Source organism: Tribolium castaneum, chromosome 2 (assembly GCF_031307605.1).
Source record: "Tribolium castaneum strain GA2 chromosome 2, icTriCast1.1, whole genome shotgun sequence".
Classification (NCBI taxonomy): Eukaryota; Metazoa; Arthropoda; class Insecta; order Coleoptera; family Tenebrionidae; genus Tribolium; species Tribolium castaneum.
The window spans coordinates 25,124,272-25,146,945 of record NC_087395.1 but is presented as its reverse complement, the minus strand read 5'-3'; the positions used below and the strand labels follow the sequence as shown (position 1 = coordinate 25,146,945).

At 35.9% G+C, this 22,674-nt stretch overlaps 3 protein-coding genes across 3 annotated transcripts; 2 read left to right on the top strand and 1 right to left on the bottom strand.

The window, feature by feature from the left end:
* The first annotated feature begins 48 nt into the window (after window positions 1–48).
* SCOT (Succinyl-CoA:3-ketoacid CoA transferase) lies at window positions 49–3,732 on the top strand. Its single transcript, XM_963535.4, has 7 exons — window positions 49–209; window positions 2,010–2,115; window positions 2,160–2,643; window positions 2,688–2,971; window positions 3,016–3,232; window positions 3,282–3,357; window positions 3,407–3,732. Exons 1-7 carry the CDS (start codon window positions 120–122, stop codon window positions 3,713–3,715), a joined length of 1,566 nt encoding a protein of 521 aa, XP_968628.1. The 5' UTR covers window positions 49–119; the 3' UTR covers window positions 3,716–3,732.
* Window positions 3,721–7,942, bottom strand: LOC656969 (uncharacterized protein). The gene is made up of 8 exons (XM_963462.4): window positions 7,652–7,942; window positions 7,301–7,609; window positions 5,124–5,541; window positions 4,860–5,082; window positions 4,604–4,815; window positions 4,416–4,554; window positions 4,182–4,367; window positions 3,721–4,132 (listed from the first exon to the last, which is right to left on the bottom strand). The coding sequence occupies exons 1-8, from the start codon at window positions 7,940–7,942 to the stop codon at window positions 3,742–3,744; spliced, it is 2,169 nt and encodes a 722-aa protein (XP_968555.3). The 3' UTR covers window positions 3,721–3,741.
* LOC656879 (uncharacterized protein) lies at window positions 7,862–20,814 on the top strand. The gene is made up of 10 exons (XM_963379.4): window positions 7,862–8,002; window positions 13,612–13,776; window positions 13,824–13,955; window positions 14,003–14,140; window positions 14,186–14,321; window positions 14,374–14,552; window positions 15,161–16,068; window positions 19,557–19,740; window positions 19,790–20,078; window positions 20,131–20,814. The coding sequence occupies exons 2-10, from the start codon at window positions 13,634–13,636 to the stop codon at window positions 20,761–20,763; spliced, it is 2,742 nt and encodes a 913-aa protein (XP_968472.1). The 5' UTR covers window positions 7,862–8,002; window positions 13,612–13,633; the 3' UTR covers window positions 20,764–20,814.
* Window positions 20,815–22,674: the final 1,860 nt, after the last annotated feature.

Below are 22,674 nucleotides of genomic sequence, written 5' to 3'. Positions count from 1 at the left end.
TTTTAATAACAACGATAATGAAGGAAAACAAGATAACCTTGTGAATAGAATTATAATGGAGCCGTTGGTAACATTTCAATACTACGGCAGCTGTGGCGAGTTACTTGCGTTTTCGCACAATGTCGAACGTGGTTTGTTTTACTTTGAGAGGTGGAAGGAGTGTGTTATGTAAGGGAACGGTGGATTTGTCGTCCGGAAAGGTGTGCAAGGTAAGTCATCTTGGAAATTTCGCAACCGAAAGGTTAGAGTTGAGCAAAACTCACACTTCCACTTTGCGTAGTTTGGATGTAATCGTTAAAACGCCATGGCGTAATGGTTCTTATCAGTTATCACAAACAACGCTATCACGAGAGATGACATATTCTTTGAAATTCACTCTGCGGTATTTTTCTCGAACAAATGTGACGAAGGAACGAAGCCATTTGAAAGGGAAATCGTGATATTTTTAGAGCAGCGACGCGGTTCAAAACTTGTTTACTATTTGCTATTTTTAATAGTGGTGTTGTTTTGCTCTATTGCTTATACGAAGTGAAAAAAAATATTAAAATTGTTAATTGGTGAGGAAAGTTTTACGTTTATTGTAAATATATTCCCCACCGTGACATTCAGGGACAAACGAAATTGTGTTGGAACTTAAATTTGGTAAAAAATTATACCAATAATATCTTCTTTTTTTAAGACTTTTAACACGTGATTTAGTCAGATAACCATTTCGCCAAATTTAGCCAAAAGTACGTCAAAAAATCGCCAAACTTGTATCGAAAAAAAATCAAAATTTTAATATAACTATTTTCCTCAATTTTTTAATGTTTTTTTAGCAGACGTATTCGTATATGCTATTATTTTGAGAAATTTCGCCCAAATTAAGCCAAAAAGTTGAAATGACATTTTGTTGTACTTTTTAAGAGGTTGTAGATACCTTATTTTTAAAAAACGCAATTATTTTTTAAAATTTTTCAAAAAACAGCCGAAAAATTACTAAATTTGATCGAAAAGTATATTCTTTGTTTTTTGGGTGTTATTTTAATACATTTTTGGATAGAAAAGGTTTTTAAAGTGCAATTTTACGAAAAATTAATCGAAAAATCTTCAGAAAAAATTGTTAATTCAAAAAAATTAAGACATTATTTTTAGAAAGCAGAAACGAAATTATTTCGACAAATTCAAATAAAAATACCACCAAAAATTGCCGATTTTTTTCATAAAGGATAATTTTGCAATTGTTTGGGGACTTAAAAAAAATTTTGAAAATCGGAAATTTTATTATAATTATTTTCTTAGATTTTTTTTCAGTTTTGTTTTAGCACCCGTAATCATAAATGCGATTATTTTGAGGAGTTTTGTTCAAATTAAGCCATAAAGGCGTAATAACAATGAATTTTACATTTTTCAAGCGTTTTACTTCGTTTTTCAAAATCACAAAATTTCAGGTATTTCGCAAAATTTTTTAAAAATCAGTTTTATGTTTTAGCGTGAAACTTTTGTCAAAAATTAAGCAACTTCCAAACCTGGATTGAAAGTGGCACTATTTTGAGAGAGTCTTAGGTCATCTAAAAACGCAATTATTTAAAAAAAAATTTGAAAAAAACCGAAAAATTTCCGAATTTGGTCAAAAATGTTCTTTGTTTCGCTTTTGAATCAAGCACATTTTTTAGTTAAAAAATCGACTATTTTACAATTTTTTTTAAATACCAAAACATTGTTGTAGTCATAAATGACGTAATTTTTGTCTTTTCAAACGCACTTAATTAAAATCTCAGTGTTTTTTTTGCGAAATTTTGTAAAGACGGACCGAAAATCGTTATTTTTTCCCACCTGGATCCCTTCTCATTAATCTTAAGAGACCGTTATTTTAGATAGTTGTTAGTTAGAAATTCGTAAAAATTGGGAAATTTAGTTGTTTTTATTAATAATTTCTACAACAGGAAAAATAAAAACAATTCCAATACAAGACAAAACAAAAAAAATACGTCTTATAAAAATAATAAGAATGGAATTTTTTGCAATAGATCTTGGCTTGTAAATTCTCCACCAAGCCCCGCCGCAGCAAAATCTTCACCGACATCGCCGAAACCGTCAAGGACATCCCCAATGGCTCCAAACTCCTCGTTGGAGGTAACCCCTGATCACTTTCAACTTCCTCTCACACTTTTTTCCAGGTTTCGGCCTTTGCGGCATCCCCGAAAACCTCATCGCCGCCCTTTTGGCCCACCCCTCCCAGAACTACACCGTCGTCTCCAACAACGCCGGTGTCGAAAACTTCGGCTTGGGCCTCCTTCTCCAGAAACGCAAAATCAAACGAATGATTTCCTCCTACGTTGGAGAAAATCCCGAATTTGAACGCCAATACCTGTCCGGAGAACTGGAACTCGAGCTCACGCCACAGGGAACTCTCGCCGAACGGATTCGGGCTGGAGGTGCCGGGATCCCGGCTTTTTACACACCTACTGCCTTCGGGACGTTGGTCCATGAAGGCGGAGCCCCGATTTGCTACGACAAGGAGGGGAAAATCAAAATTGCGAGCCCTCCAAGACAAGCACAGACCTTTGGAGGGAAAAACTACATCATGGAGGAGGCCATCACGGGGGATTTCGCCCTCATCAAGGCCTGGAAAGCCGACCCTTACGGCAACTTGATTTTTAAGTGAGTTTCTCAATTTTGTATTTTGGTGCCCTACAATTTTTTAGCAAATCGGCCCGGAATTTTAACCCGGCCATGGCCAAAGCGGCCAAAATCACCATCGCCGAAGTGGAGGAAATAGTCGAGGTGGGCCAGATAGGGCCTGATGAGGTCCACTTGCCTGGAATTTTCGTCGACAGAGTCGTCAAAGGCACAAAATACGAGAAAAGAATCGAGAAAGTGTGTGTTAGTGAGGAAGGGAGTGGTAAAGGGGGTGGCAAATCACCAGCTGCCCTCCTACGGGAGCGGATCATCCGTAGGGCCGCTCTGGAGTTTAAGGACGGGATGTATGGTAAGTTCCCGGGTTTGTGGAACCGGGATTATGGCGCTTTTTAGCCAATTTGGGGATCGGGATGCCGATGCTCGCCTCCAACTACATCCCCAACGACATGGAGGTGTTCCTCCAATCCGAGAACGGGATTCTGGGATTAGGGCCGTTCCCAACCTCCAAAAACGTGGACCCGGACCTGATCAATGCCGGGAAGGAGACTGTGACTGTGGTCCCGGGAGCGTCGTACTTCGGGAGTGATGATAGTTTTGCCATGATTCGGGGGTAACTCCTTCTATTATCGGGATTATGATCATCATATTGATAATTGTAGAGGGCACATTGATTTGACAATGTTGGGGGCAATGGAGGTGTCGCAATTTGGCGACTTGGCCAACTGGATGATCCCGGTAATCCCTTAATCCCGGTTTGGAAATTAATTTGCTAATTTCTTTTCAGAAAAAGCTTGTCAAAGGAATGGGTGGTGCGATGGACCTGGTGGCGGCCCCCGGAACCAAAGTGGTGGTCTGTATGGAGCACAACGCCAAGAACGGAAGTCCCAAAATTTTGGAAAAGTGCACCTTGCCCCTAACTGGCAAACAATGCGTTGACATGATCATCACCGAGAAGGCTGTGTTTGAAATCGACCAAACCAAAGGTCTCACCCTTGTTGAAATCGCCGACGAAGTCACGGAAGAAGACGTCAAGAAGGCCACAGCTTGTAAATTCGAAGTGTCGAAAGATTTGAAAAAAATGGGTCAAATTTAATAAAATTTTGAAAAAAATCTTGTGTTTTATTCGCGAAACTTGGCCTTGACGAAGGCCGGAAGCGGGATTAGGTACAAAAACAAGTTGAAGACGACCATTCCAAGAGCGAAGGCGAAAGTGATCCCAATGTTCATGTCAAAGTCGAGGATTCCATCGCTGAAAATAACGTCAGTCTTGTCCCTTGAGTACCTCTCCACTAGAAATTCCTGTCCGTTTGAGTACCGACAAAAGCCGGAGCTGCTCGAAGCCGCCGTTTCGATCAAATTCATGTTGGTACAATTGTGCTTCAGGTCGTACGGTAGTGTTTCAAGTAGTTCCGGAATTAAAAACGTCTGTCGATTGAGGAAAGCGGACGCGTACCGCACTTGAGTAGCATAGGTTAGGTAGTACAACCATTGTTGTAACCCTTTGATCGACCTAAAACCACACAAAATTAATTGCGAGTTTTTGGAAAAAAAGGTACTACCTCAAAATCCCCGAACTTAGAGTAATGCAAATGCAAGTGATGTAGATGCTGAAGATGGCGGCTGATAGGTGGCTCTTGACCACCATCAGGATGGCCATGGTTTGCTGCTCCGCGAAGATATAGCACGCCCACAACACCAGGGCAAAGTACAGGTACTGAGAAGGGTCATCAAAACTCCCAATCAGGCTTCAAAAAATTATTGTACTTCTGGTACCACTTCCAAGAACTACTTACGGATACAAGATTGCACTTGCCGCAGCCACGGAAACAAAAGAAAAGGGGATGGAGACTAGATTGTAAGTTATAAGGAAGAGGGCGCCACCGTAAAGACCCTCTTGCGATTCTTGGAAGTACCGGGTGCGAAAAACGGGATCTGGGACCAGTTTTGTACTCTAAATCAGACACGACTGTACTATACTTACAAAGAAAAATCGAATTCAAAATTCCCAAGAAGTAGGCACCGCACAAACAATTGAGCACCAAGCCGGTCCTGGTGACGAAAGTGTGCTGGAACATCTGCATATCGCGGTAAAACAACCACAAGACGAAAAAAAACAAAGGGACGAAAAACAAGCGCAGGAATAATCGTAGTAGTCCGGCCTTCTGGATGCTGAGAGTGGCCACTAACAAACGGCTGGAAGAAAAATTGTTACGGGCGCCCAGATTTAACTTCCCAACCTGTAGATGGTCCAGCCGACTTGCCAGGCCCCAGGCCGGCCCAGCAGCAATGGTACTTTGTTCCCATGGCCCAGGCCACCGTCCAGGTTATGGTTAGGTCCAGTGATTGAACCTTTACGGTACGCTCCACCTTCGATTTTGAATTTTTCGACCAGAGCTGCGATCTGGTGGTTGCTTTCGACGAAGCGTTCCCTCGATCTTCTATCAACTGTGCTGAGACAGACTGAGGAAGAGATCAGTAAATTCGAAACGTGGCCAACTCACGGTAGTACATGAGCGGGTTCTCGAGTTGCGGGCAAGGGAAACCAATGGCGGTGAAGTATTCCAGCATTTGGCGCGTACCGCCGGTGTAGACGACGTCTCCAAGGCATAAGTAAAGCACTCTTTCTAAAAAGGGGAACACGTCGGAGCGTGGCTTCTCCATTGTGAGGATTATGGCAGTGCCGTATTTTTTTGAAGCGTTGGAGAGGATTGAGACGACGAGATAGGTGTTCAAAGGGTCCAGATCCCAAGTTGGTTCGTCGAGGAGGAGGATCACGGGGTCTTTGATTAGCTGGATGCCGATCATGAGACGGCGGTATTCGCTCTGAGTTAGGTTCTCCGTGCAGCGGTTGGCCACTTGGCTCAGGGCCAAGTCGGCCATCACTTGCTTGACCTTGGACTTTTTCAAATATCCAGTCAACTAAAAACATTGATTGATTTGTTATTTTACTCACAACAAACTGCAGTGGTTTAACCCTTTTTCTGATCCGAGTGGGTTTGGCCACAAGATCGAAATAAATTTATTTGAGGTAGGTTTTCTAACAATATCTAGTAGTCTACTAGATTGTCTAAATCTTGAATAATAGATAGTACTACTAGCAAATTAACTAAACCCAAGTTCAATAAATGTGAACAAAAGTAAAGTCTAAGATCCCATAAATACGAAAGTAAGTTTTCAAACACTAAAGATTATTATAAAATCAAATCCAGGAAAAGTAAGTTTAACAGTAAATTCTTTAAAAAACTTTTGGTCAATTTTAACGACTTTCTTCTCATTTTAATACAGAACTATTCATATTATAAAATAAATTATGAAATAACTACAAAATTATTCACAAGTCGAGCGTCGAGAGTTTCTAATTTTCAACTAAATAAATCAAACAGAAGCCAGAGAGGAGTTGTGATTTTTTAAGCTTAAAACTTCTTAAAAAAAATATATTTTAATTTGTCCTATATCTTGATTAAGATTCGGATGAATTATGCCAACTTTATAAAAATTCTAGACATGTTCGTAAACTTTTAGAATTTTTTTATGAAAGAAAAATTAAAAATTATTAAAAAAATGAATGAAAAAAATTCAGTTTTAAGAAATTACAAGAAAGCCAAAATAACAGCATTTCGTTTCAAGTGGGTGGTCTTAGAATTTGATTTTAGAAAAATTTTGCGAAATATTGAGTAAAATAAAAATTAATATCATCTTCGCCTTTATCTGCCGGTGAAATTGCATTGAGTTCGAGAAGAGCAAAAATAATTTAGTGGTGAATGAAACAAGTTGTTAGTGATAAGAAATTGCAGAGAAACTGTTGTCACTTTTATTAAAAAAAAAAAAAGTCGCGGCTCGGATTCGAACCGACGTCCTACCCAGTAAAAATGACAGTCAGAACCTTTTCTAATTGAGCTATGATCCCTGTGTACAAGTGTTCACAAGCATGGTAGTTAATTTAGCAACTAAATCAATCTACAACGTTTTACGTAAATTTGAATTACAATTTTTAGACGGTTATTACATTCAAAGTGTTTCATTTTTTTAACCAAAATGGTAAATCATAAAAATTCCAGTTAATCGTCTCATTTCAATCGACATTTAAAATAATAGACACGAGTTTTTTGCTAACTTTTGAGCCGCCCTCTGATTGGCCGCTCGTACGTTCGGGAGCGCATTAGCCCGTCAATCTCCAATCACAAACACTTTGCAATTTTTTGTGCGGTAGATAAACACGGAGGAGGTGACTTGTCTAGTTTTATTGGCCAAATTACTCATTCCTGAAACAAATGAGACGGCAAACCGGCGCTGGCCCTTCCCACCACAAAACTGGATTTTGGCTGCGGTGCAAAACGACCGATAATGCAAATCGAAGTCGGCGTTGAGAAAAATTTGTAAAGCACTTCCTGCACTTTCGAAAATTTACAAAACAAATGATACAATAATATTCAGAGTTTGGTTTCAGCGCCTGAAAATCAATGGCAAATTAATTTTTAATGAATAATTCGCTCAAGTTGAGAGAAATTTTAAGTTTTAACGAAAGTTCCGATTGGATTTTAATTGAATAAAAATTTAGTTCACACACCAAGTGACAACTTTTACGACTAACATTTCTAATTTTGTGCCTAAGCATTTTTACTTAATAATATAATAATAAAAATTATTAAGGGTCAGTTTGGCCCTTCACTTCACTCACCTTGGTCGGGGTGTAGTAAAGGTTTTGTTCGACCGTCAGGCCCGGAATAAGGTCACACTTGTGCGTGACGTACCCACACCTTTGCTGAAAAAGGCTCAAATTCATGGGATGGTTGTTGAGCAGAATTTGCCCTCTGGTAGGCCCTTGAACCCGTCGCGAGATAACATCCAGGAGCGCCTTTTTGCCGCTCCCTTTGGACCCCAAAACGGCCAGAACCTCCCCCGAGTGCACCTTCATAGACACATCTTTGAGAATCACCCCGGTCTTGATACTTCCCAAAAGCCTCTGCATGCAAGACCCTGGCTCCACCTAAAACCCAGTCAGAACCAACTTTCCCCAAAAACTCCCTACCTGTCCCGAGTAGAACACATTGGACAGCTCCAGCACGTAGTCGCTCGAAATCATGACAAAGACTGAAGTGGAAGTCAGGTTCGAGCTCCAGTGGGCCCCCTCCAGGCCCGCAGCTCGTAAACAGCGGCATTTTGCGGTTGGCAGCCTCCAGTGCGTGTTCCAGGCCTTTAAAGAAGCTCCTCGTGGTGGCTTCCAGTCCGTTGTGTTGGCAACGAATTCTTTGACGTCAGGAAAGCCAGTCGAACGGCATTCAGTCCGCTTCAGTGGCTTTGGTGTAACAGTGAAGTTCATTCAGTTCAAATGTGCGTTTTTGGGAAAAATTCGGGGAAAACGGCGCCAAAAACATGACCGGTGAGTGGAAACGCTTGATTGACGCACCATAATCACCGTCACGTTTTTTCCACAAGTGCTAATTAGTCGAGCTTGTGGAGATTTAAACGCTAGCGCAAGCCACAAACCCAAAACTTGGCTAATTAAAACAAAACTTTCGGTTACTCGCAAGCGTGAAATTTTTCGAAGAAAATGGGAAAGTAGTCGTGACCTCAAAGTGGGCTTTCCTCTCCCTCGGATGATATAACAAAAATTTGTGGAATTCAGGACGTTCACACCGCACGCCCAAAACAACAGTTTGCAGGAATGTGTTCCTGCTGCAATTGTGTGTTAATTATTAGATAATCGAAAGTCAGTCGTCTGGACGCGCTTCCTGCTCAATTATGCAGATTCCGCGGATTAAGACGATTTCCTGGTGCGCACACGAGCAGAAATTTCGATAAATCGCCCCGATTAGAGGCATCAGCGGAGTGATTTTTTGCTCGAGTAACGAGAGAAATCTCATTATTTTCCTTATGTGCCGGAATGAGGTTGAAAAAAAAGCCGATTTTTAATTTTATTTGGGTTAGCATCTGTCACGACCAATTAAAATTCTGACAATTAACAAACGGTTTCAGCTCGGCATATGTCTCTCCGAAATCAATTGAGGATAATCGCAAATTACGAAACGGCGAGTTCCGCAACTTCCTATTTAATCAGTCAAGGATACCAACTGTTGATAAATCTGCAAGCAATTTGTAGCTCCCGGTGACCACTTCAGCAACAATAACTCGCACTCAAAGAATAACAATGCAGTGATTCATGATTCTGTAATAAATAAGCGCCGAGTTTAGTACAGTTAATGCATTTTCTATCGCTTTTGACGAACTGTTATATATCTGCATCATGTACCAGATGGCTTCCTGTGTTTTGCATTGGCCCAGATTTCATCAATGACGAAATTTCAGCGCTGAAAGGTGCGCCCCGGTCATTGGATTGGTAAAAGTCGGGTCAGTTTTGTTTCAACCCGAGGAAACTCAATCACTGACATTGGCATTTCATGCTTATCTTGCGCATAAGTCGTGCAGAACTAAATCAAATTTTGCATAGTTAAAGAAGCGAATTTTCATTTTGTCGAGTTCTATTTTTTCTGCACAAAGTGATTTCGAAATTACGTTGGCAAAGTTGAAAATCATAAAGATGGAATCTTTTTGTCCATTTACAATTTTACGGAACAAAAATTTCATCGTGATTTTCCATTGCTTCTGTTTTTCAAAATTTTCAAAAAAATTTCAAACACTTGAGTCATTTTACCTTAATCTTGTCTGGTGCTTTGTTTTTTTTAATGTTTGAGGCCACTTTGGCAGAGGTCAACCTGACCTCAAAATTAAAAAAAATCAGCAAAGATTTGAGTAAAGGTCTTCACTTGTTACTTGATAATATTGTGCAAAGGTTTATTTCGAACGTATATTTTTTCGACTTGGTGTCGGCCAAATTTTTTTTAGCAATTCTTGCTTTGTTTTCTCTTCTATTTTTTGTTTTCTTTTAAAATTAGTAAAATTGTCATATTTTTATTTTACCAAGTCACTTTGATTACAAAAGTTGATCACATGGTGTAAAATAAAATTAAAACATTTAAATCGTAACTATTTATTTGTAACCAGTTTAAAATTAATTTGTTTTTAATTTAAACCTCAAATAACAAAATTAGAAAAAAAATATGTGCCCATATAAAAACAAAATTATCAAAATTTGCAAATATCATTTTTTTTGTTAATAATAATCGACACATTTTTTAGACTGCTTCCTTTTACTAAGACTTCGTTTACACTTGTATACAAATTAATACACGTTTTCTACAACAAAGTCACTAATTTGACATCTGGGCCCTCAATCTGGACAGATAAAGTCATCAGTGTCTTGTTTGTTACATAATTTCATATGGTTCTTCTTTTCTTTGCAACAAATGTAACAATATCAGCTCTCTTCGTTTGTCGTTTTATTTTTTTTATTTTTTTTGTTTTTCTATTTATTATAACTCCATAACTAATTATCACATAAACTCAGCAATTTTTGTATATTTTTTTCTATCATGTTAATTTAACAATTTTTTTATTAAATTAAAATATCTACTATTAATTAAATTAAAAAATTAAATTTTTAAATTAATTTAAATTAATTAAAATTACGTCACTACTCAAATATTTTTTTTATGTTATTTTAGAACAAACGATGCATATAATATTGTTTGGTTCAAAAAGTTCGTCAAAAAATTATTACTAGCTCCCAAAAAAATTAATTAAGTATAAAAAGTTAAAATTGTTAAAAGGAATTGTAAAAACTTCTGAAAAAATTTTTCATTCTTAGAGAAAAATATAAAACATTTAATAGTAAAAATAGCAATCACATATCCATAGATATTCAATTCTTTTTAATCTAAATAAAACTCAATTTATGGTTATGATTTTTGGGGGGGAAAATATACCTAATTTTATTTATAACTATTATACAAAATGACCAAAAGCGTCAAATAATGCATCCGGAAATGTAGATAAGTACGAAATTTTTTTTCGGAGATTTTAGAAAATCTTAAAAAACATTATTAATAAAAAAACTTGAAAACAAATTAATCATTATTTGTTTCCATAAAACCAAAAATTTATTGAAATTGAGTCTAAAAATTTTTGAAAAACTTAAAACGAAAAAAAAACGCAAAATATTTTCTTATTTAAATTTGCGTTTCCAGACTTTATGGTCACAGAATAAACAAATGAGCGCGTTAGTAGTGCATTTTAGTCACGTGATGCTAACTAACAGCCTAGTTAAGTACTTAGTTAACTGTTAACGTCTCAACAAATTTAAGTAAACACAGTTTAACGTTTCGAGTGTGTTTTTTTCGTCGAAACCCGAAATTTGCATGTTGCATGCGTTTTGTGCATTAATCGAGGCCGATCGATGCATCCTGCGCACGACTTGTACAATTATTTTTTCTCCCACTTGCTTGAATCCGGCATTTGCATGAAAAAGCCCATTGATGGAATGCAGTTAGCACAAAAACACACATTTACAATGCAAAAGTCGCCGGCTTTATTTATCTCTGGATATGCAAATGAAGCAGGAAGAGCTCGCGTGATTTTTCCAGCGGCCGTTCACCTGAAGATCACTTTCGTCGTCTGTTTGGGGTACTGCACGGTTGGGATGATATTGTGCGGAGAGAATGGGGGGCAGAGTCACTGGCCCCGTCACTAACCTCTTCAAGGCCTTATTCTTGCAGCCTCCTCGGCCACAAAACGCAACCGCCGGGAAAAAATCATCGAAAAGTTCGTTTCGAAACGACTGTTTCATTAATTATTAATTGGGGTTTAGTCATCGTTTAGCGTCGCTTTCCTTGGCCTTGGTGGCCACAATGTGACCCTAATTACCACGCACCTACACACCACCAATCAGTGAATAATTGCGCGGAGGTAACACCAAGTCTTGCAACATTTTTCTATTCTTTTCAAAACAACAATAAATTTTTATTTCCCAAAACCGTTGAACGACCTCGACCATCTTTAACGACAAATCCGGGTAAGTGATGCGTGGCCATGACACGTGGTCTGGATCAAAATTCTCGCCTTTTCACACATGGATTGGAATTTTTCGGGAACGAAAACAAATCACCGATCGAATGTGCATAATTGGTTTTGTCTCAGGTTTCACGCAACGGTACCACTGGACGAAAATTGTGGTTCCCATGGTTCTTGTTGAAGTGCTGTTAGTTGTTGACAAATTTAACAACACTTCAGTGTGGTTTTCTAAAGTTCAAGTTCACACAAATGAAAAAATTAGAATTCAAAATATTTTGTAATTTTCGTCATTGGTTTTTTAAATAAATATAATATAAACTAATTATTGAAGAGCACGTATTTTGATAAAACTAGACCAAAAATGTTCTTCTCAGTCAAAAGAAAACCGTCTGAGCCATTGAAATTCTATCTAATATAAATATTTAAAGAAAAACTCTATTTAGGGAATAATTTGAATCTATTTCATAGGATTTATAAAGGAAGGAAACCGAGGAGAAAACAGTAGGTACAGTAAAACACAATTACAAAATAATCTGTGTAAAATCTAATTTTGCAATTAAAAAATGGAAAAAACCTTTGAAAATCCATGTAAATTGAGCCAAGCGAAAAAAAATATTTATTTAAAACTAAATTTTTTGATTTTCTTTAGCCATTATAAAAAATCTTCTAAAATAAAAAATGCTGTTTTTAAAAATTATTAAATTAAATTAAATTAAAGAAAATAATAAGAGCAATTATTAGTTATTTTTTGTTATTAAATGATAAATACAGTGATTAATTATTGTTGCAATTGTAGCGTAACGTCCTAAGAATGTTTTTTTTTGTAAAAAATGTTTTGTTTAATAAAATGCTCTGTTAACAACAGTTAATAGTTTATTCTGTCTAAAAAAGAATGAATTTATGGACGTCATTACAAAATTTTAAAGATTTAAAAATTGAAATCTTGTTTAATTGAACTAAAAGCGTGTTCTGAATCTATTTAATATGTAGGGAAGAAACCTAAGGGAAAACAGAAGGTACAGTAAAAAGTCAAAAAAAATGGAAAAACATTTGAATATCCAACTAAATCGAGCTAAATTAAAGAAAATAATTATTTAAAACTAAATCAGATTTTCTATGGACAAAATCTTTCAAACTCTTCTAAAATAGAAAGCTAACTGTTTTTAAAACTTAAACCAAATAATAATAAATTATAATAATTTATTTTTTCTAAAAACGAGCAATTTATTTACGAGTATAAATTCTTTTTTATAAAAAAAATAAAAATTTAGTTCTTGCTATATAGAACTAAAACACTTTATCACCTAGATTTTCCAAGTCAGCAAATGTGCATACTTTACTGTTGCTGAATTTAAAAAAAAATAGAAAACAAAATTAAAACTTGGGTAAATCGAGCAAAACTATGGCAACTTAAATATAACCAGACAAAATAAGCGGAAAAACTTTATTTATGGCATGTTCTGAATCTACTTATCAAAATCTATAAAGGGAGCAAATTCAGAAGAATACAGTAGGTACAAAAAAAGTCAACAAATATTCAACCAAATGGGAGAAAATATTGTATGTTGAAACCAAATTCGCAATAAAAAAAATTGAAAAAACGTTTGAAATGGAGCTACATGCAGCCAAGCGAAAGAAAATAATTATTTCAAACTAAATTTTTTGATTTTCTATAGGGATTTGGACAAAATCTCTAAAATAGGAAACACTGTCTTTAATAATTTATTTTGTCTAAGAAAGAATGAATTTATGGACGCCAACAATAAACTCCTTTTCATAAAAAAATTATGGAACACTTTATCGCCCAACTCTTTCAAGTCAGCAAAAAAAATAAAAATAAGAATTTTTTTTTATATTGGTACTTGTGTAAATTTTTTTCTGATTTTTTTATAATTATTATATTATCTCCAAAAATAAGAAACATGAAAACATTTTCTGATGTGTGCATCGCTTTGATGAACTTTGCATAGAAAGAGAAACTTGAAAATAAATAACACTTTTGGTTTATAAACAACATAATTTTTATTCGACCATTAATTACGAATAAGTTTAAAGTTAATTGTTGCAAATTTCTTGTTACAGAATAACTCGAATATAAGCCAAGATGGTGCGAAGTCGCACCCCTTCGCAGGGGGGTGGCTCGCAAGGCTTCGAAATGGAACGAAAGTACTCGGTACCATCGAACCCAGATTCGAGAGCTTTCTCAGGCACCACCAGCGAGGACCTCCACGCCTGGTCCATCTACAGGTCAAACCCCCCAATTTATTTACCCCAAAATTAATTTTTTTCAACAGACAAAACCTCAACTCGGATTTCACGGACAGTGCCTTAGGCTCCACCGACAAAAGCCCCCTGCCTTATGGCAACTTCCAGCTGCGCGACACCACGGTCCAGTCCATATTATCCCACCCTCGATACGGCCCAAAGTAGTATCAAACTTTTGTGTAATTATTTTTATTACTTATAATTATAGATCGGCTTTGGGCTCGAACATGTACACGTATTTAAAGTTCGGGCTCCCTCGTGTCTTCCCGCCGAACCACAACGGCTCCAACCGGTCGGGGACTCCCCAGCATTTCGTCCGAAATGCCTCGACACGTCCCCACACTAGGTAGTTTTATTTCTCGCTGTTTTTTTTTTTGAAAAAAAGTTACAGGGGTCCAAAATCTCGCGGTTTGCGAGACGGAAGTTCCGGTTACGACAGTTCGGATAATGAGACGTCCAATTACAAACATAACCGGAAATACCGCTCGGATCCAGACTTCCGGATGCAGAACATTCACTATCACGGGGTGGGGCAGTTCTCCTCGTTTTCCGGGTCATTTAACACATTATTGGTTTTAGGGAAGTCCCGGAATTCCTCTCGCGGCAATGCAACAAGGCGGGGTCCGGACTCACAATCAATGGAACCGGAATAAAAGCGTTTCTGAGGCCAATTTACTGGCGGCTGAGTACGGGCCGCACCCGCACCATAGGAGGAACAGTGTGGCGGAGTTTGGGCACCACCATGATGTGGTGGACAGGTTGGTAGACCTGTCATAAAAAAAATAGTATTTATGGAGTTAAATACTTGGTACCATAATTTAAATTAGTAACACTGGCGGATCAAATGTTAATGTTAATGTTAATGTTAATGTTAATGTTAATGTTAATGTTAATGTTAATGTTAATGTTAATGTTAATGTTAATGTTAATGTTAATGTTAATGTTAATGTTAATGTTAATATGTTAATGTTAATGTTAATGTTAATGTTAATGTTAATGTTAATGTTAATGTTAATGTTAATGTTAATGTTAATGTTAATATGTTAATATGTTAATGTTAATGTTAATGTTAATGTTAATGTTAATGTTAATGTTAATGTTAATGTTAATGTTAATGTTAATGTTAATGTTAATGGTAATGTTAATGGTAATGGTAATGGTAATGTTAATGTTAATGTTAATGGTAATGTTAATGTTAATGTTAATGTTAATGTTAATGTTAATGTTAATGTTAATGTTAATGTTAATGTTAATGTTAATGTTAATGTTAATGTTAATGTTAATGTTAATGTTAATGTTAATGTTAATGTTAATGTTAATGTTAATGTTAATGTTAATGTTAATGTTAATGTTAATGTGCTTGTAGTCACATTGGCCGTCCTGTGTCGAAGGCCGAGAGCCACATCTCAATTCCCGTCTCCCGGAGAGGTCCCTCGGTCATCCGAACGGACTACTTGTCCCAGGACGAGGACCCCGGAACCTCCTTCATCTACCCGCACCTCCAGGTCGGTGGCATTGGAGTTTGGCCGAAAACCAGCTCCTGCTTCGGGTCCAAGCACCACCTGCTGCTCAACGACGTCTCGTTCGAGATCCGTGGAGGCGAGATCATGGCCATCATGGCCACGTCGGAGGAAGAGGGCACAGCTCTGCTGGACCTGGTGGCAGGACACGCCAAGCCCGTCGTGGGCGACATCATCCTCAACGGCCAGACCGTCAAATCGGAGATGTTGAAGAACCGGGTCGCGTACGTCCAAAGTGACTCGCATTTGTGCAAAGACATGACCGTTATTCAGACTTTGCGGTTTCACTACGATCTCAAAAAACCCACCGATAAGTTGGGCTATCTCAAGATCGATGCCATGGACCGGATCAACGTGCTGATCGAGGATCTGGGCTTGGAGCAGGTGAGGAACACCAAAGTGGCGTCGATGACGATTTCGGAGCGGAGGAGGTTGAATGTGGCGTGTCATTTGCTGCTGGATACGGATGTGGTGGTTTTGGACCAGCCGACCAGAGGGATGGATATTTTCGATACGTTCTTCCTGGTGGAGTATTTGAGGCAGTGGGCTAATGGGGGGGCTGGGAATGCATTGGGGAGGATTGTTATTCTGACGCTGCATCCGCCCACCTATGAGATTTTTACGATGCTGTCGAGGATTTTGCTGATTTCGGCCGGGAGGACGATGTTTAGTGGGAGGAGGAGGGACATGTTGCCATATTTCGCGCTAGTGGATTATCCCTGTCCCTCGTTCAAGAACCCATCAGACTATTATCGTAAGATATTTCACTAATTTTAAATTACCTTCATAGAAATGAAAAAACAAAAAAAATTTAAACTCACTCTAGCAAAGTTTTATTGAATTTTATATGTCCGGCTACAGAGGCGATCAAAGTTTTGCACTAAAGAAAATCATAAAAAAAAACTAAAAGTCGTAGAGCAATGCGGTTTGTTCCATTGAATTCTACGGCTCATTTTACATATTATATCAATTTTTTACAAGAATTAAAAATTTAAAATTTTTTGCCTAAATTTTGGGTAGCCATTTGTCATAGTGAAAAATTTTATTCATTAAAAAAATTCATAACTCGAAAACTAAAAGTCGTAGAGCAGTGCGGTTTGTTCCATTGGATTCAGCGGTTCATTTTCTCTATTCTACCAACTATTCACGAGATTTAAAATTTTAAATTTTTTTTGTTCAAATTTTTTGAATAATACACTTACTTACCTTCAAAGAGGTAAAAAAAAATTTTTTTTAAATTAACTCCAACAAATTTTTTTTGACTTCTACGTGTCTTAACAACTCACAAAAGTTGTTAAAAGTCCACAAAAAGTCTAAATGTTCGATTTTTTGATGTTTGATTTTTTCAATTTTCGTCGCAGTTTTTGTCGGTTTTGGGTACCCGGAACATTTCTCGAGCAATAGCTCCGGAACTATTAGAGATAAGCCCATGAAGTGTATTATCGTTGGAAAGCTCTTTAAATTATCTATTTTTTTCAAAAAAAATTATTGTTCTCCGACTAATAGTTTTCGAGCAAATTGCTGCTAAATGCAAAAATTGGTAAAATTAAAAAAAATTCATAACTAAAAAACTATTGGGAATTTGGCAATTTTCTCGATGCCAATCGATTCCCCGGATCATTTTGCATAGGTATGGATTAAAACAGTTCTACTTTTTAGAATAGTTTAGCCGTAAATGAGAAAATAAAAAAAATTAAAAAAAAGTTAACACCCCCCCCCTTAAAATCGATCAATTCTTAAAGTGTCTCAAAATTAAATAAAACCTTTTCCATCTTATAGATTTTGATGTGCTCTTTACGATGAAACAAACCGTTTTCTTCTAGCTCTTTTAGTTTGGCCGTAATCGGCGTTTGAAAATTGAAAAATTTTTTGCGAGATATCGCCTTGAGTCCTATGCCATTTTGTAGAGTATTTTATTCCGGTTATCCTCCATTTTTCCGTTTCTCGATATCTTCAATAGTTTCGCCGTAATTGGCGATTGAAAATTGAAAAAAAGTGAAAATGGAAACCTTTTTTTGCGTTTTTCTCGGAAACTAAAAGACTTAGAGCAACGAGCAAAAATCCATCTGATAACGCTTAATTTTGCCTATTTTTTCGACCAAACCCGGAGTCGCTCCGGGCAACGGTTCCGGCTACAGAAGCGATCAAAGTTTTGCACTAAAAAAATTCATAAAAAAAAAACTAAAAGTCGTACATCAATGCGGTTTGTTCCATTGAATTCTACGACTCATTTTACATATTATATCAATTTTTCACAAGAATTAAAAATTTAAAATTTTTTGCCTAAATTTAGGGTAGCCATTTGTCATAGTGAAAAATTTTATTCATTAAAAAAATTCATAACTCGAAAACTAAAAGTCGTAGAGCAGTGCGGTTTGTTCCATTGGATTCAGCGGTTCATTTTCTCTATTCTACCAACTTTCCACGAGATTTAAAATTTTCAATTTTTTTGCTCAAATTTTTAGAGTAATACACTTACTTACTTCAAAGAGGTGAAAAAAAATTTTTTTTAAACTAACTCCAACAAATTTTTTTTGACTTCTACATGTCTTAACAACTCACAAAAGTTGTTAAAAGTCCACAAAAAGTCCAAATGTTCCATTTTTTGATGTTTGATTTTTTCAATTTTCGTCGCAGTTTTTGTCGGTTTTGGGTACCCGGAACATTTCTCGAACAATAGCTCCGGAACTATTAGAGATAAGCCTATGAAGTATATTATCGTTGGAAAGCTCTTTAAATTATCTATTGTTTTCAAAAAAGATTATTGTTCTCCGACTAATAGTTTTCGAGCAAATTGCTGCTAAATGCAAAAATTGGTAAAATTTAAAAAAATTCATAACTAAAAAACTATTGGGATTTTGGCAATTTTCTCGATGCCAATCGATTTCCCGGATCATTTTGCATATATATGGATCAAAACAGTTCTACTTTTTAGAATAGTTTAGCCGTAAATGAGAAAATAAAAAAAATTAAAAAAAAGTTAACACCCCCCCCCTTAAAATCGGTCAATTCTTAAAGTGTCTCAAAATCAAATAAAACCCATTTTATCTTATAGATTTTGATGTGCTCTTTACGATGGAACAAACCGTTTTCTTCTAGCTCTTTTAGTTTGGCCGTAATCGGCGTTTGAAAATTGAAAATTTTTTTGCGAGATATCGCCTTGAGTCCTATGCCATTTTGTAGAGTATTTTATTCCGGTTATCCTCCATTTTTTCGTTTCTCGATATCTTCAATAGTTTCGCCGTAATTGGCGATTGAAAATTGAAAAAAAGTGAAAATGGAAACCTTTTTTTGCGTTTTTCTCGGAAACTAAAAGACTTAGAGCAACGAGCAAAATCCATCTGATAACGCTTAATTTTGCCTATTTTTTCGACCAAACCCGGAGCCGCTCCGGGCAACGGTTCCGGCTACAGAGGCGATCAAAGTTTTGCACTAAAAAAATTCATAAAAAAAAAACTAAAAGTCGTAGAGCAATGCGGTTTGTTCCATTGAATTCTACGGCTCATTTTACATATTATATCAATTTTTTACAAGAATTAAAAATTTAAGATTTTTTGCCTAAATTTAGGGTAGCCATTTGTCATAGTGAAAAATTTTATTCATTAAAAAAATTCATAACTCGAAAACTAAAAGTCGTAGAGCAGTGCGGTTTGTTCCATTGGATTCAGCGGTTCATTTTCTCTATTCTACCAACTTTTCACGAGATTTAAAATTTTCAATTTTTTTGCTCAAATTTTTTGAGTAATACACTTACTTACCTTCAAAGAGGTGAAAAAAATTTTTTTTTAAACTAACTCCAACAAATTTTTTTTGACTTCTAAATGTCTTAACAACTCACAAAAGTTGTTAAAAGTCCACAAAAAGTCCAAATGTTCCATTTTTTGATGTTTGATTTTTTTAATTTTCGTCGCAGTTTTTGTCGATTTTGGGTACCCGAAACATTTCTCGAGCAATAGCTCCGGAACTATCCGAGATAACCCCATGAAGTGTATTATCGTTGGAAAGCTCTTTAAATTATCTATTTTTTTTCAAAAAAGATTATTGTTCTCCGACTAATAGTTTTCGAGCAAATTGCTGCTAAATGCAAAAATTGGTAAAATTTAAAAAAATTCATAACTAAAAAACTATTGGGAATTTGGCAATTTTCTCGATGCCAATCGATTCCCCGGATCATTTCACATATACTGACATTAAATTAATTCCACTTTGTTGCTTGAGCCCGACTTTAATTTATTTCTTTAGTCGATCTAGTAACCCTTGACGACCTCTCGGCCGAAGCGATGCTAGAGTCATCCCAAAGAATCGAACAACTAGCTGAGGTCTTCCGCCAAAAGCAGGAACCAATGAGCGACCCAGGCCCACCCTCAACCCTCCCAATGACCGTCCGAAACTCAAATTTTCTAGTACAAGGTTTCGTTTTGTTTACGTAAGTCCCCAGTCACTTCCAAGACACATGTCTAATTTTTTGCCAACAGTAAGTCAATGATTTACACCCAACCTGCAACCTTCATCACTTGGCTGACCCTTATCGTTATTTCGGCCAGTCTCTCGCTCATTATTGGTGCAATATTCTGGGACGTACCCAACACGGACCCACAGCTGAATTTAAACGACAGACTTGGGTACCATTACAGCGTGATGTGTGTCATGTCTTGGCCACTTTTATTACTTCTGACTTTGAGTGAAGTCCAGAGGAATAAAAACACAGTTGAGAGGGACATCAAGGACGGGTTGTACACCAGACTGACTTATATCGTTTCAAAAGTAAGTCAAAAAAAAATAATTTGTGTCCTAAATCTAATTTTTGATTTTTCAGAGCATCATAAATCTGCCACCATCTCTCTTCATCTGGTTGATTTATTTGGTCCCGAGCTACTCCATGTCGGGGCTTTACATGCAAAGTCTGAACGACTACGAAGGCTTTTACGTCTACATTGGCCTCATGCTGCTTTACCTAATCACAATTCAAGAATTTCTACTCGCTTTTATCTATTTTATTCCACTTCGGGACACCGCAGCTACGATTTCCGCTCTTTTCCTCACCGCTTTCTTCCTCTCCTCCGGATACCTAGTCCACTTCAAAGACTTACCACCCTACGTAAAATTTTTGCAATTTTTGAGTCCCCCAACCTGGACAATGCCATACCTTCTAAGTCGCGAGTTATCCCCCGAAGCTATAGCCAGTAGTTCGGCTCTGATGTACTGCAGGAACAAGCAAGTGCAACACCAGGATATCATAGTGCAGTTGCCTTGTCCGACCGGAAACGGGACGCAAGTCTTGACGAATTATGGATATTTAACGTCGAGTTTGAAATTCTACAATTATGGGAATCCCCCGATTGCGCTGGTGGTTTTCTACGTGATTTGTTTCGTTGTTGCATGTTTTGCTTTTGTTTGTCGACGGACGGGCTCGCAGAGACGGGCCAGAAACGATGCCAATAAACCATAGGTTTTATTATTGTTATTATTTATCGATAGGTGAATAAATTTTTTAAACATTTGGGCGAGTTTTACTACAACTTGAAACAATTATCGGGGTCGAAGTACTTAAACGCTAACGAAACATGAAAATTTCAAACTTTTTTCATGAAAAACGATAAAATTAAAAAAAAAAATAAAATTTTTATAAAACAAATTAAAATAACACGAAACTTTGTATTAACCTAGTTGTTCTGATCTAATTTAGTAGATAAAAATTAATATATTTTTGTTTAAAATTACAGTCGAGTCAAAGAAAACAAATGAAAATTTCCATTTTTTTTGTTCACAATTTCCAAAAAAAAACAAACTTTTCCACTCAAATAAATTGAAAATATTTCACTTAAAAACTTTTTCAAATATTAATAGAACAATTCTTTTAATGCAAAAAATATTTAAAATTAAGACAAATAATCGAATGAAATAATAAGTAAGCGGAAACAAGGTAAATATCGTTTTTTAATTTTGGAGATTTCTGATACATTTAAAAAGAAAAAAGAAAAATTAATGTTGAAAAATTAGAACTCATCGAAAAAACATGCAAAATTTTTTTGATATATATTTTAATAAATATTTTAAAATCTATAATAAAAATGTGAGAAATAAGTATAAAATATAATATTTAAGATCAAATTTGGAATTATTTTGGGTGTGTGACCTAATTTTTCGTTGATTATTATTGATTGAATATTAGGAAAATTATTAAAAACACTGACCTATTTAAGGACCTGATTAAAAAAATCTTTTGGTGATATCTTTGCTGATACCTTAAAAAATGAATAGCAACTTGGTAAAAATATATTTGAGTACGATTTAAGTAATTATTGGAATAGTAGACAAGGTGCAGTTTATTATGTTTTTTTTATTTATTTAAATTTATTTTTTTGACCTCCTTTAAGGCTACAAAAAAAACATTTTTTTTTATAAAGCAATATTACCTACACAGATTAAGATAAGAGCAGACAATGGACCGTGAATTAAACAAAATTAAACATACTATTTTTTTTTTTAAACAAAAAAAAACATAAATTAAGTAAAATTTATGAGATACATGAAAATGACGATTTAAAGCACAAGTCTATCTACTCACATCGAGCAAAAAATTTAAAGAACTTGTACAGAACCAAGTAAAAAATACGTATTTTTTTAGGTCAAACTCCCTGAGTAATAAATACACTTACCTACCTACAAAAAAGTAAAAAAAATATTTTTTAAAAACACGTTCTATCGTAGTTTTATAAAATTTTATGTGCCTTTACAACTCTCTAAAACTGCTAAAAGTCCAAAAAAATCAATTTGTTCGATATTTTAATGTTTGATTTTTTCAATTTTTATCGCGATTTTGGTCGATTTCAGGTACCCGGAACATTTATCGAGCATTAACTCCGGAACTATTAGAGATAACCTTATACAGTTTATTATCGTTAGAAAGCTTTTTAAATTACCTATCTTTTTCAAAAAATATCATTGTTTTCCGACTAATAGTTTTCGAGCAAATTGCTGCTAAATGCAAAAACTGGTAAAATTTAAAAAAATTCATAACTAAAAAACTATTGGGAATTTGGCAATTTTCTCGATGCCAATCGATTCCCCGGATCATTTTGCATAGGTATGGATCAAAACAGTTCTACTTTTTAGAATAGTTTAGCCGTAAATGAGAAAATAAAAAAAATTAAAAAAAAGTTATTACCCCCCCCCCCCCTTAAAATCGATCAATTTTTAAAGTGTCTCAAAATCAAATAAAACCTATTCTATCTTATAGATTTTGATGTGCTCTTTACGATGGAACAAACCGTTTTCTTCTAGCTCTTTTAGTTTGGCCGTAATCGGCGTTTGAAAATTGAAATTTTTTTTGCGAGATATTGCCTTGAGTCTTATGCCA

What these genes read in the sequence shown, in the direction of transcription:
- LOC656879 (XM_963379.4), top strand. Translation starts at nt 13,634, where the DNA reads ATGGTGCGAAGTCGCACCCCTTCGCAGGGGGGTGGCTCGCAAGGCTTC. An exon ending in AGAACATTCACTATCACGGG is followed by an intron (nt 14,322 to 14,373) that starts GTGGGGCAGTTC and finishes TATTGGTTTTAG; the next exon opens with GGAAGTCCCGGAATTCCTCT. An exon ending in TGACTTATATCGTTTCAAAA is followed by an intron (nt 20,079 to 20,130) that starts GTAAGTCAAAAA and finishes TTGATTTTTCAG; the next exon opens with AGCATCATAAATCTGCCACC.
- LOC656969 (XM_963462.4), bottom strand. Translation starts at nt 7,942, where the DNA reads ATGAACTTCACTGTTACACCAAAGCCACTGAAGCGGACTGAATGCCGT. An exon ending in TTTGAATTCGATTTTTCTTT is followed by an intron (nt 4,555 to 4,603) that starts GTAAGTATAGTA and finishes AACTGGTCCCAG; the next exon opens with ATCCCGTTTTTCGCACCCGG. An exon ending in CTAAGTTCGGGGATTTTGAG is followed by an intron (nt 4,133 to 4,181) that starts GTAGTACCTTTT and finishes GTGTGGTTTTAG; the next exon opens with GTCGATCAAAGGGTTACAAC.
- SCOT (XM_963535.4), top strand. Translation starts at nt 120, where the DNA reads ATGTCGAACGTGGTTTGTTTTACTTTGAGAGGTGGAAGGAGTGTGTTA. An exon ending in CGTCCGGAAAGGTGTGCAAG is followed by an intron (nt 210 to 2,009) that starts GTAAGTCATCTT and finishes TTTTTGCAATAG; the next exon opens with ATCTTGGCTTGTAAATTCTC. An exon ending in AGTTTTGCCATGATTCGGGG is followed by an intron (nt 3,233 to 3,281) that starts GTAACTCCTTCT and finishes TGATAATTGTAG; the next exon opens with AGGGCACATTGATTTGACAA.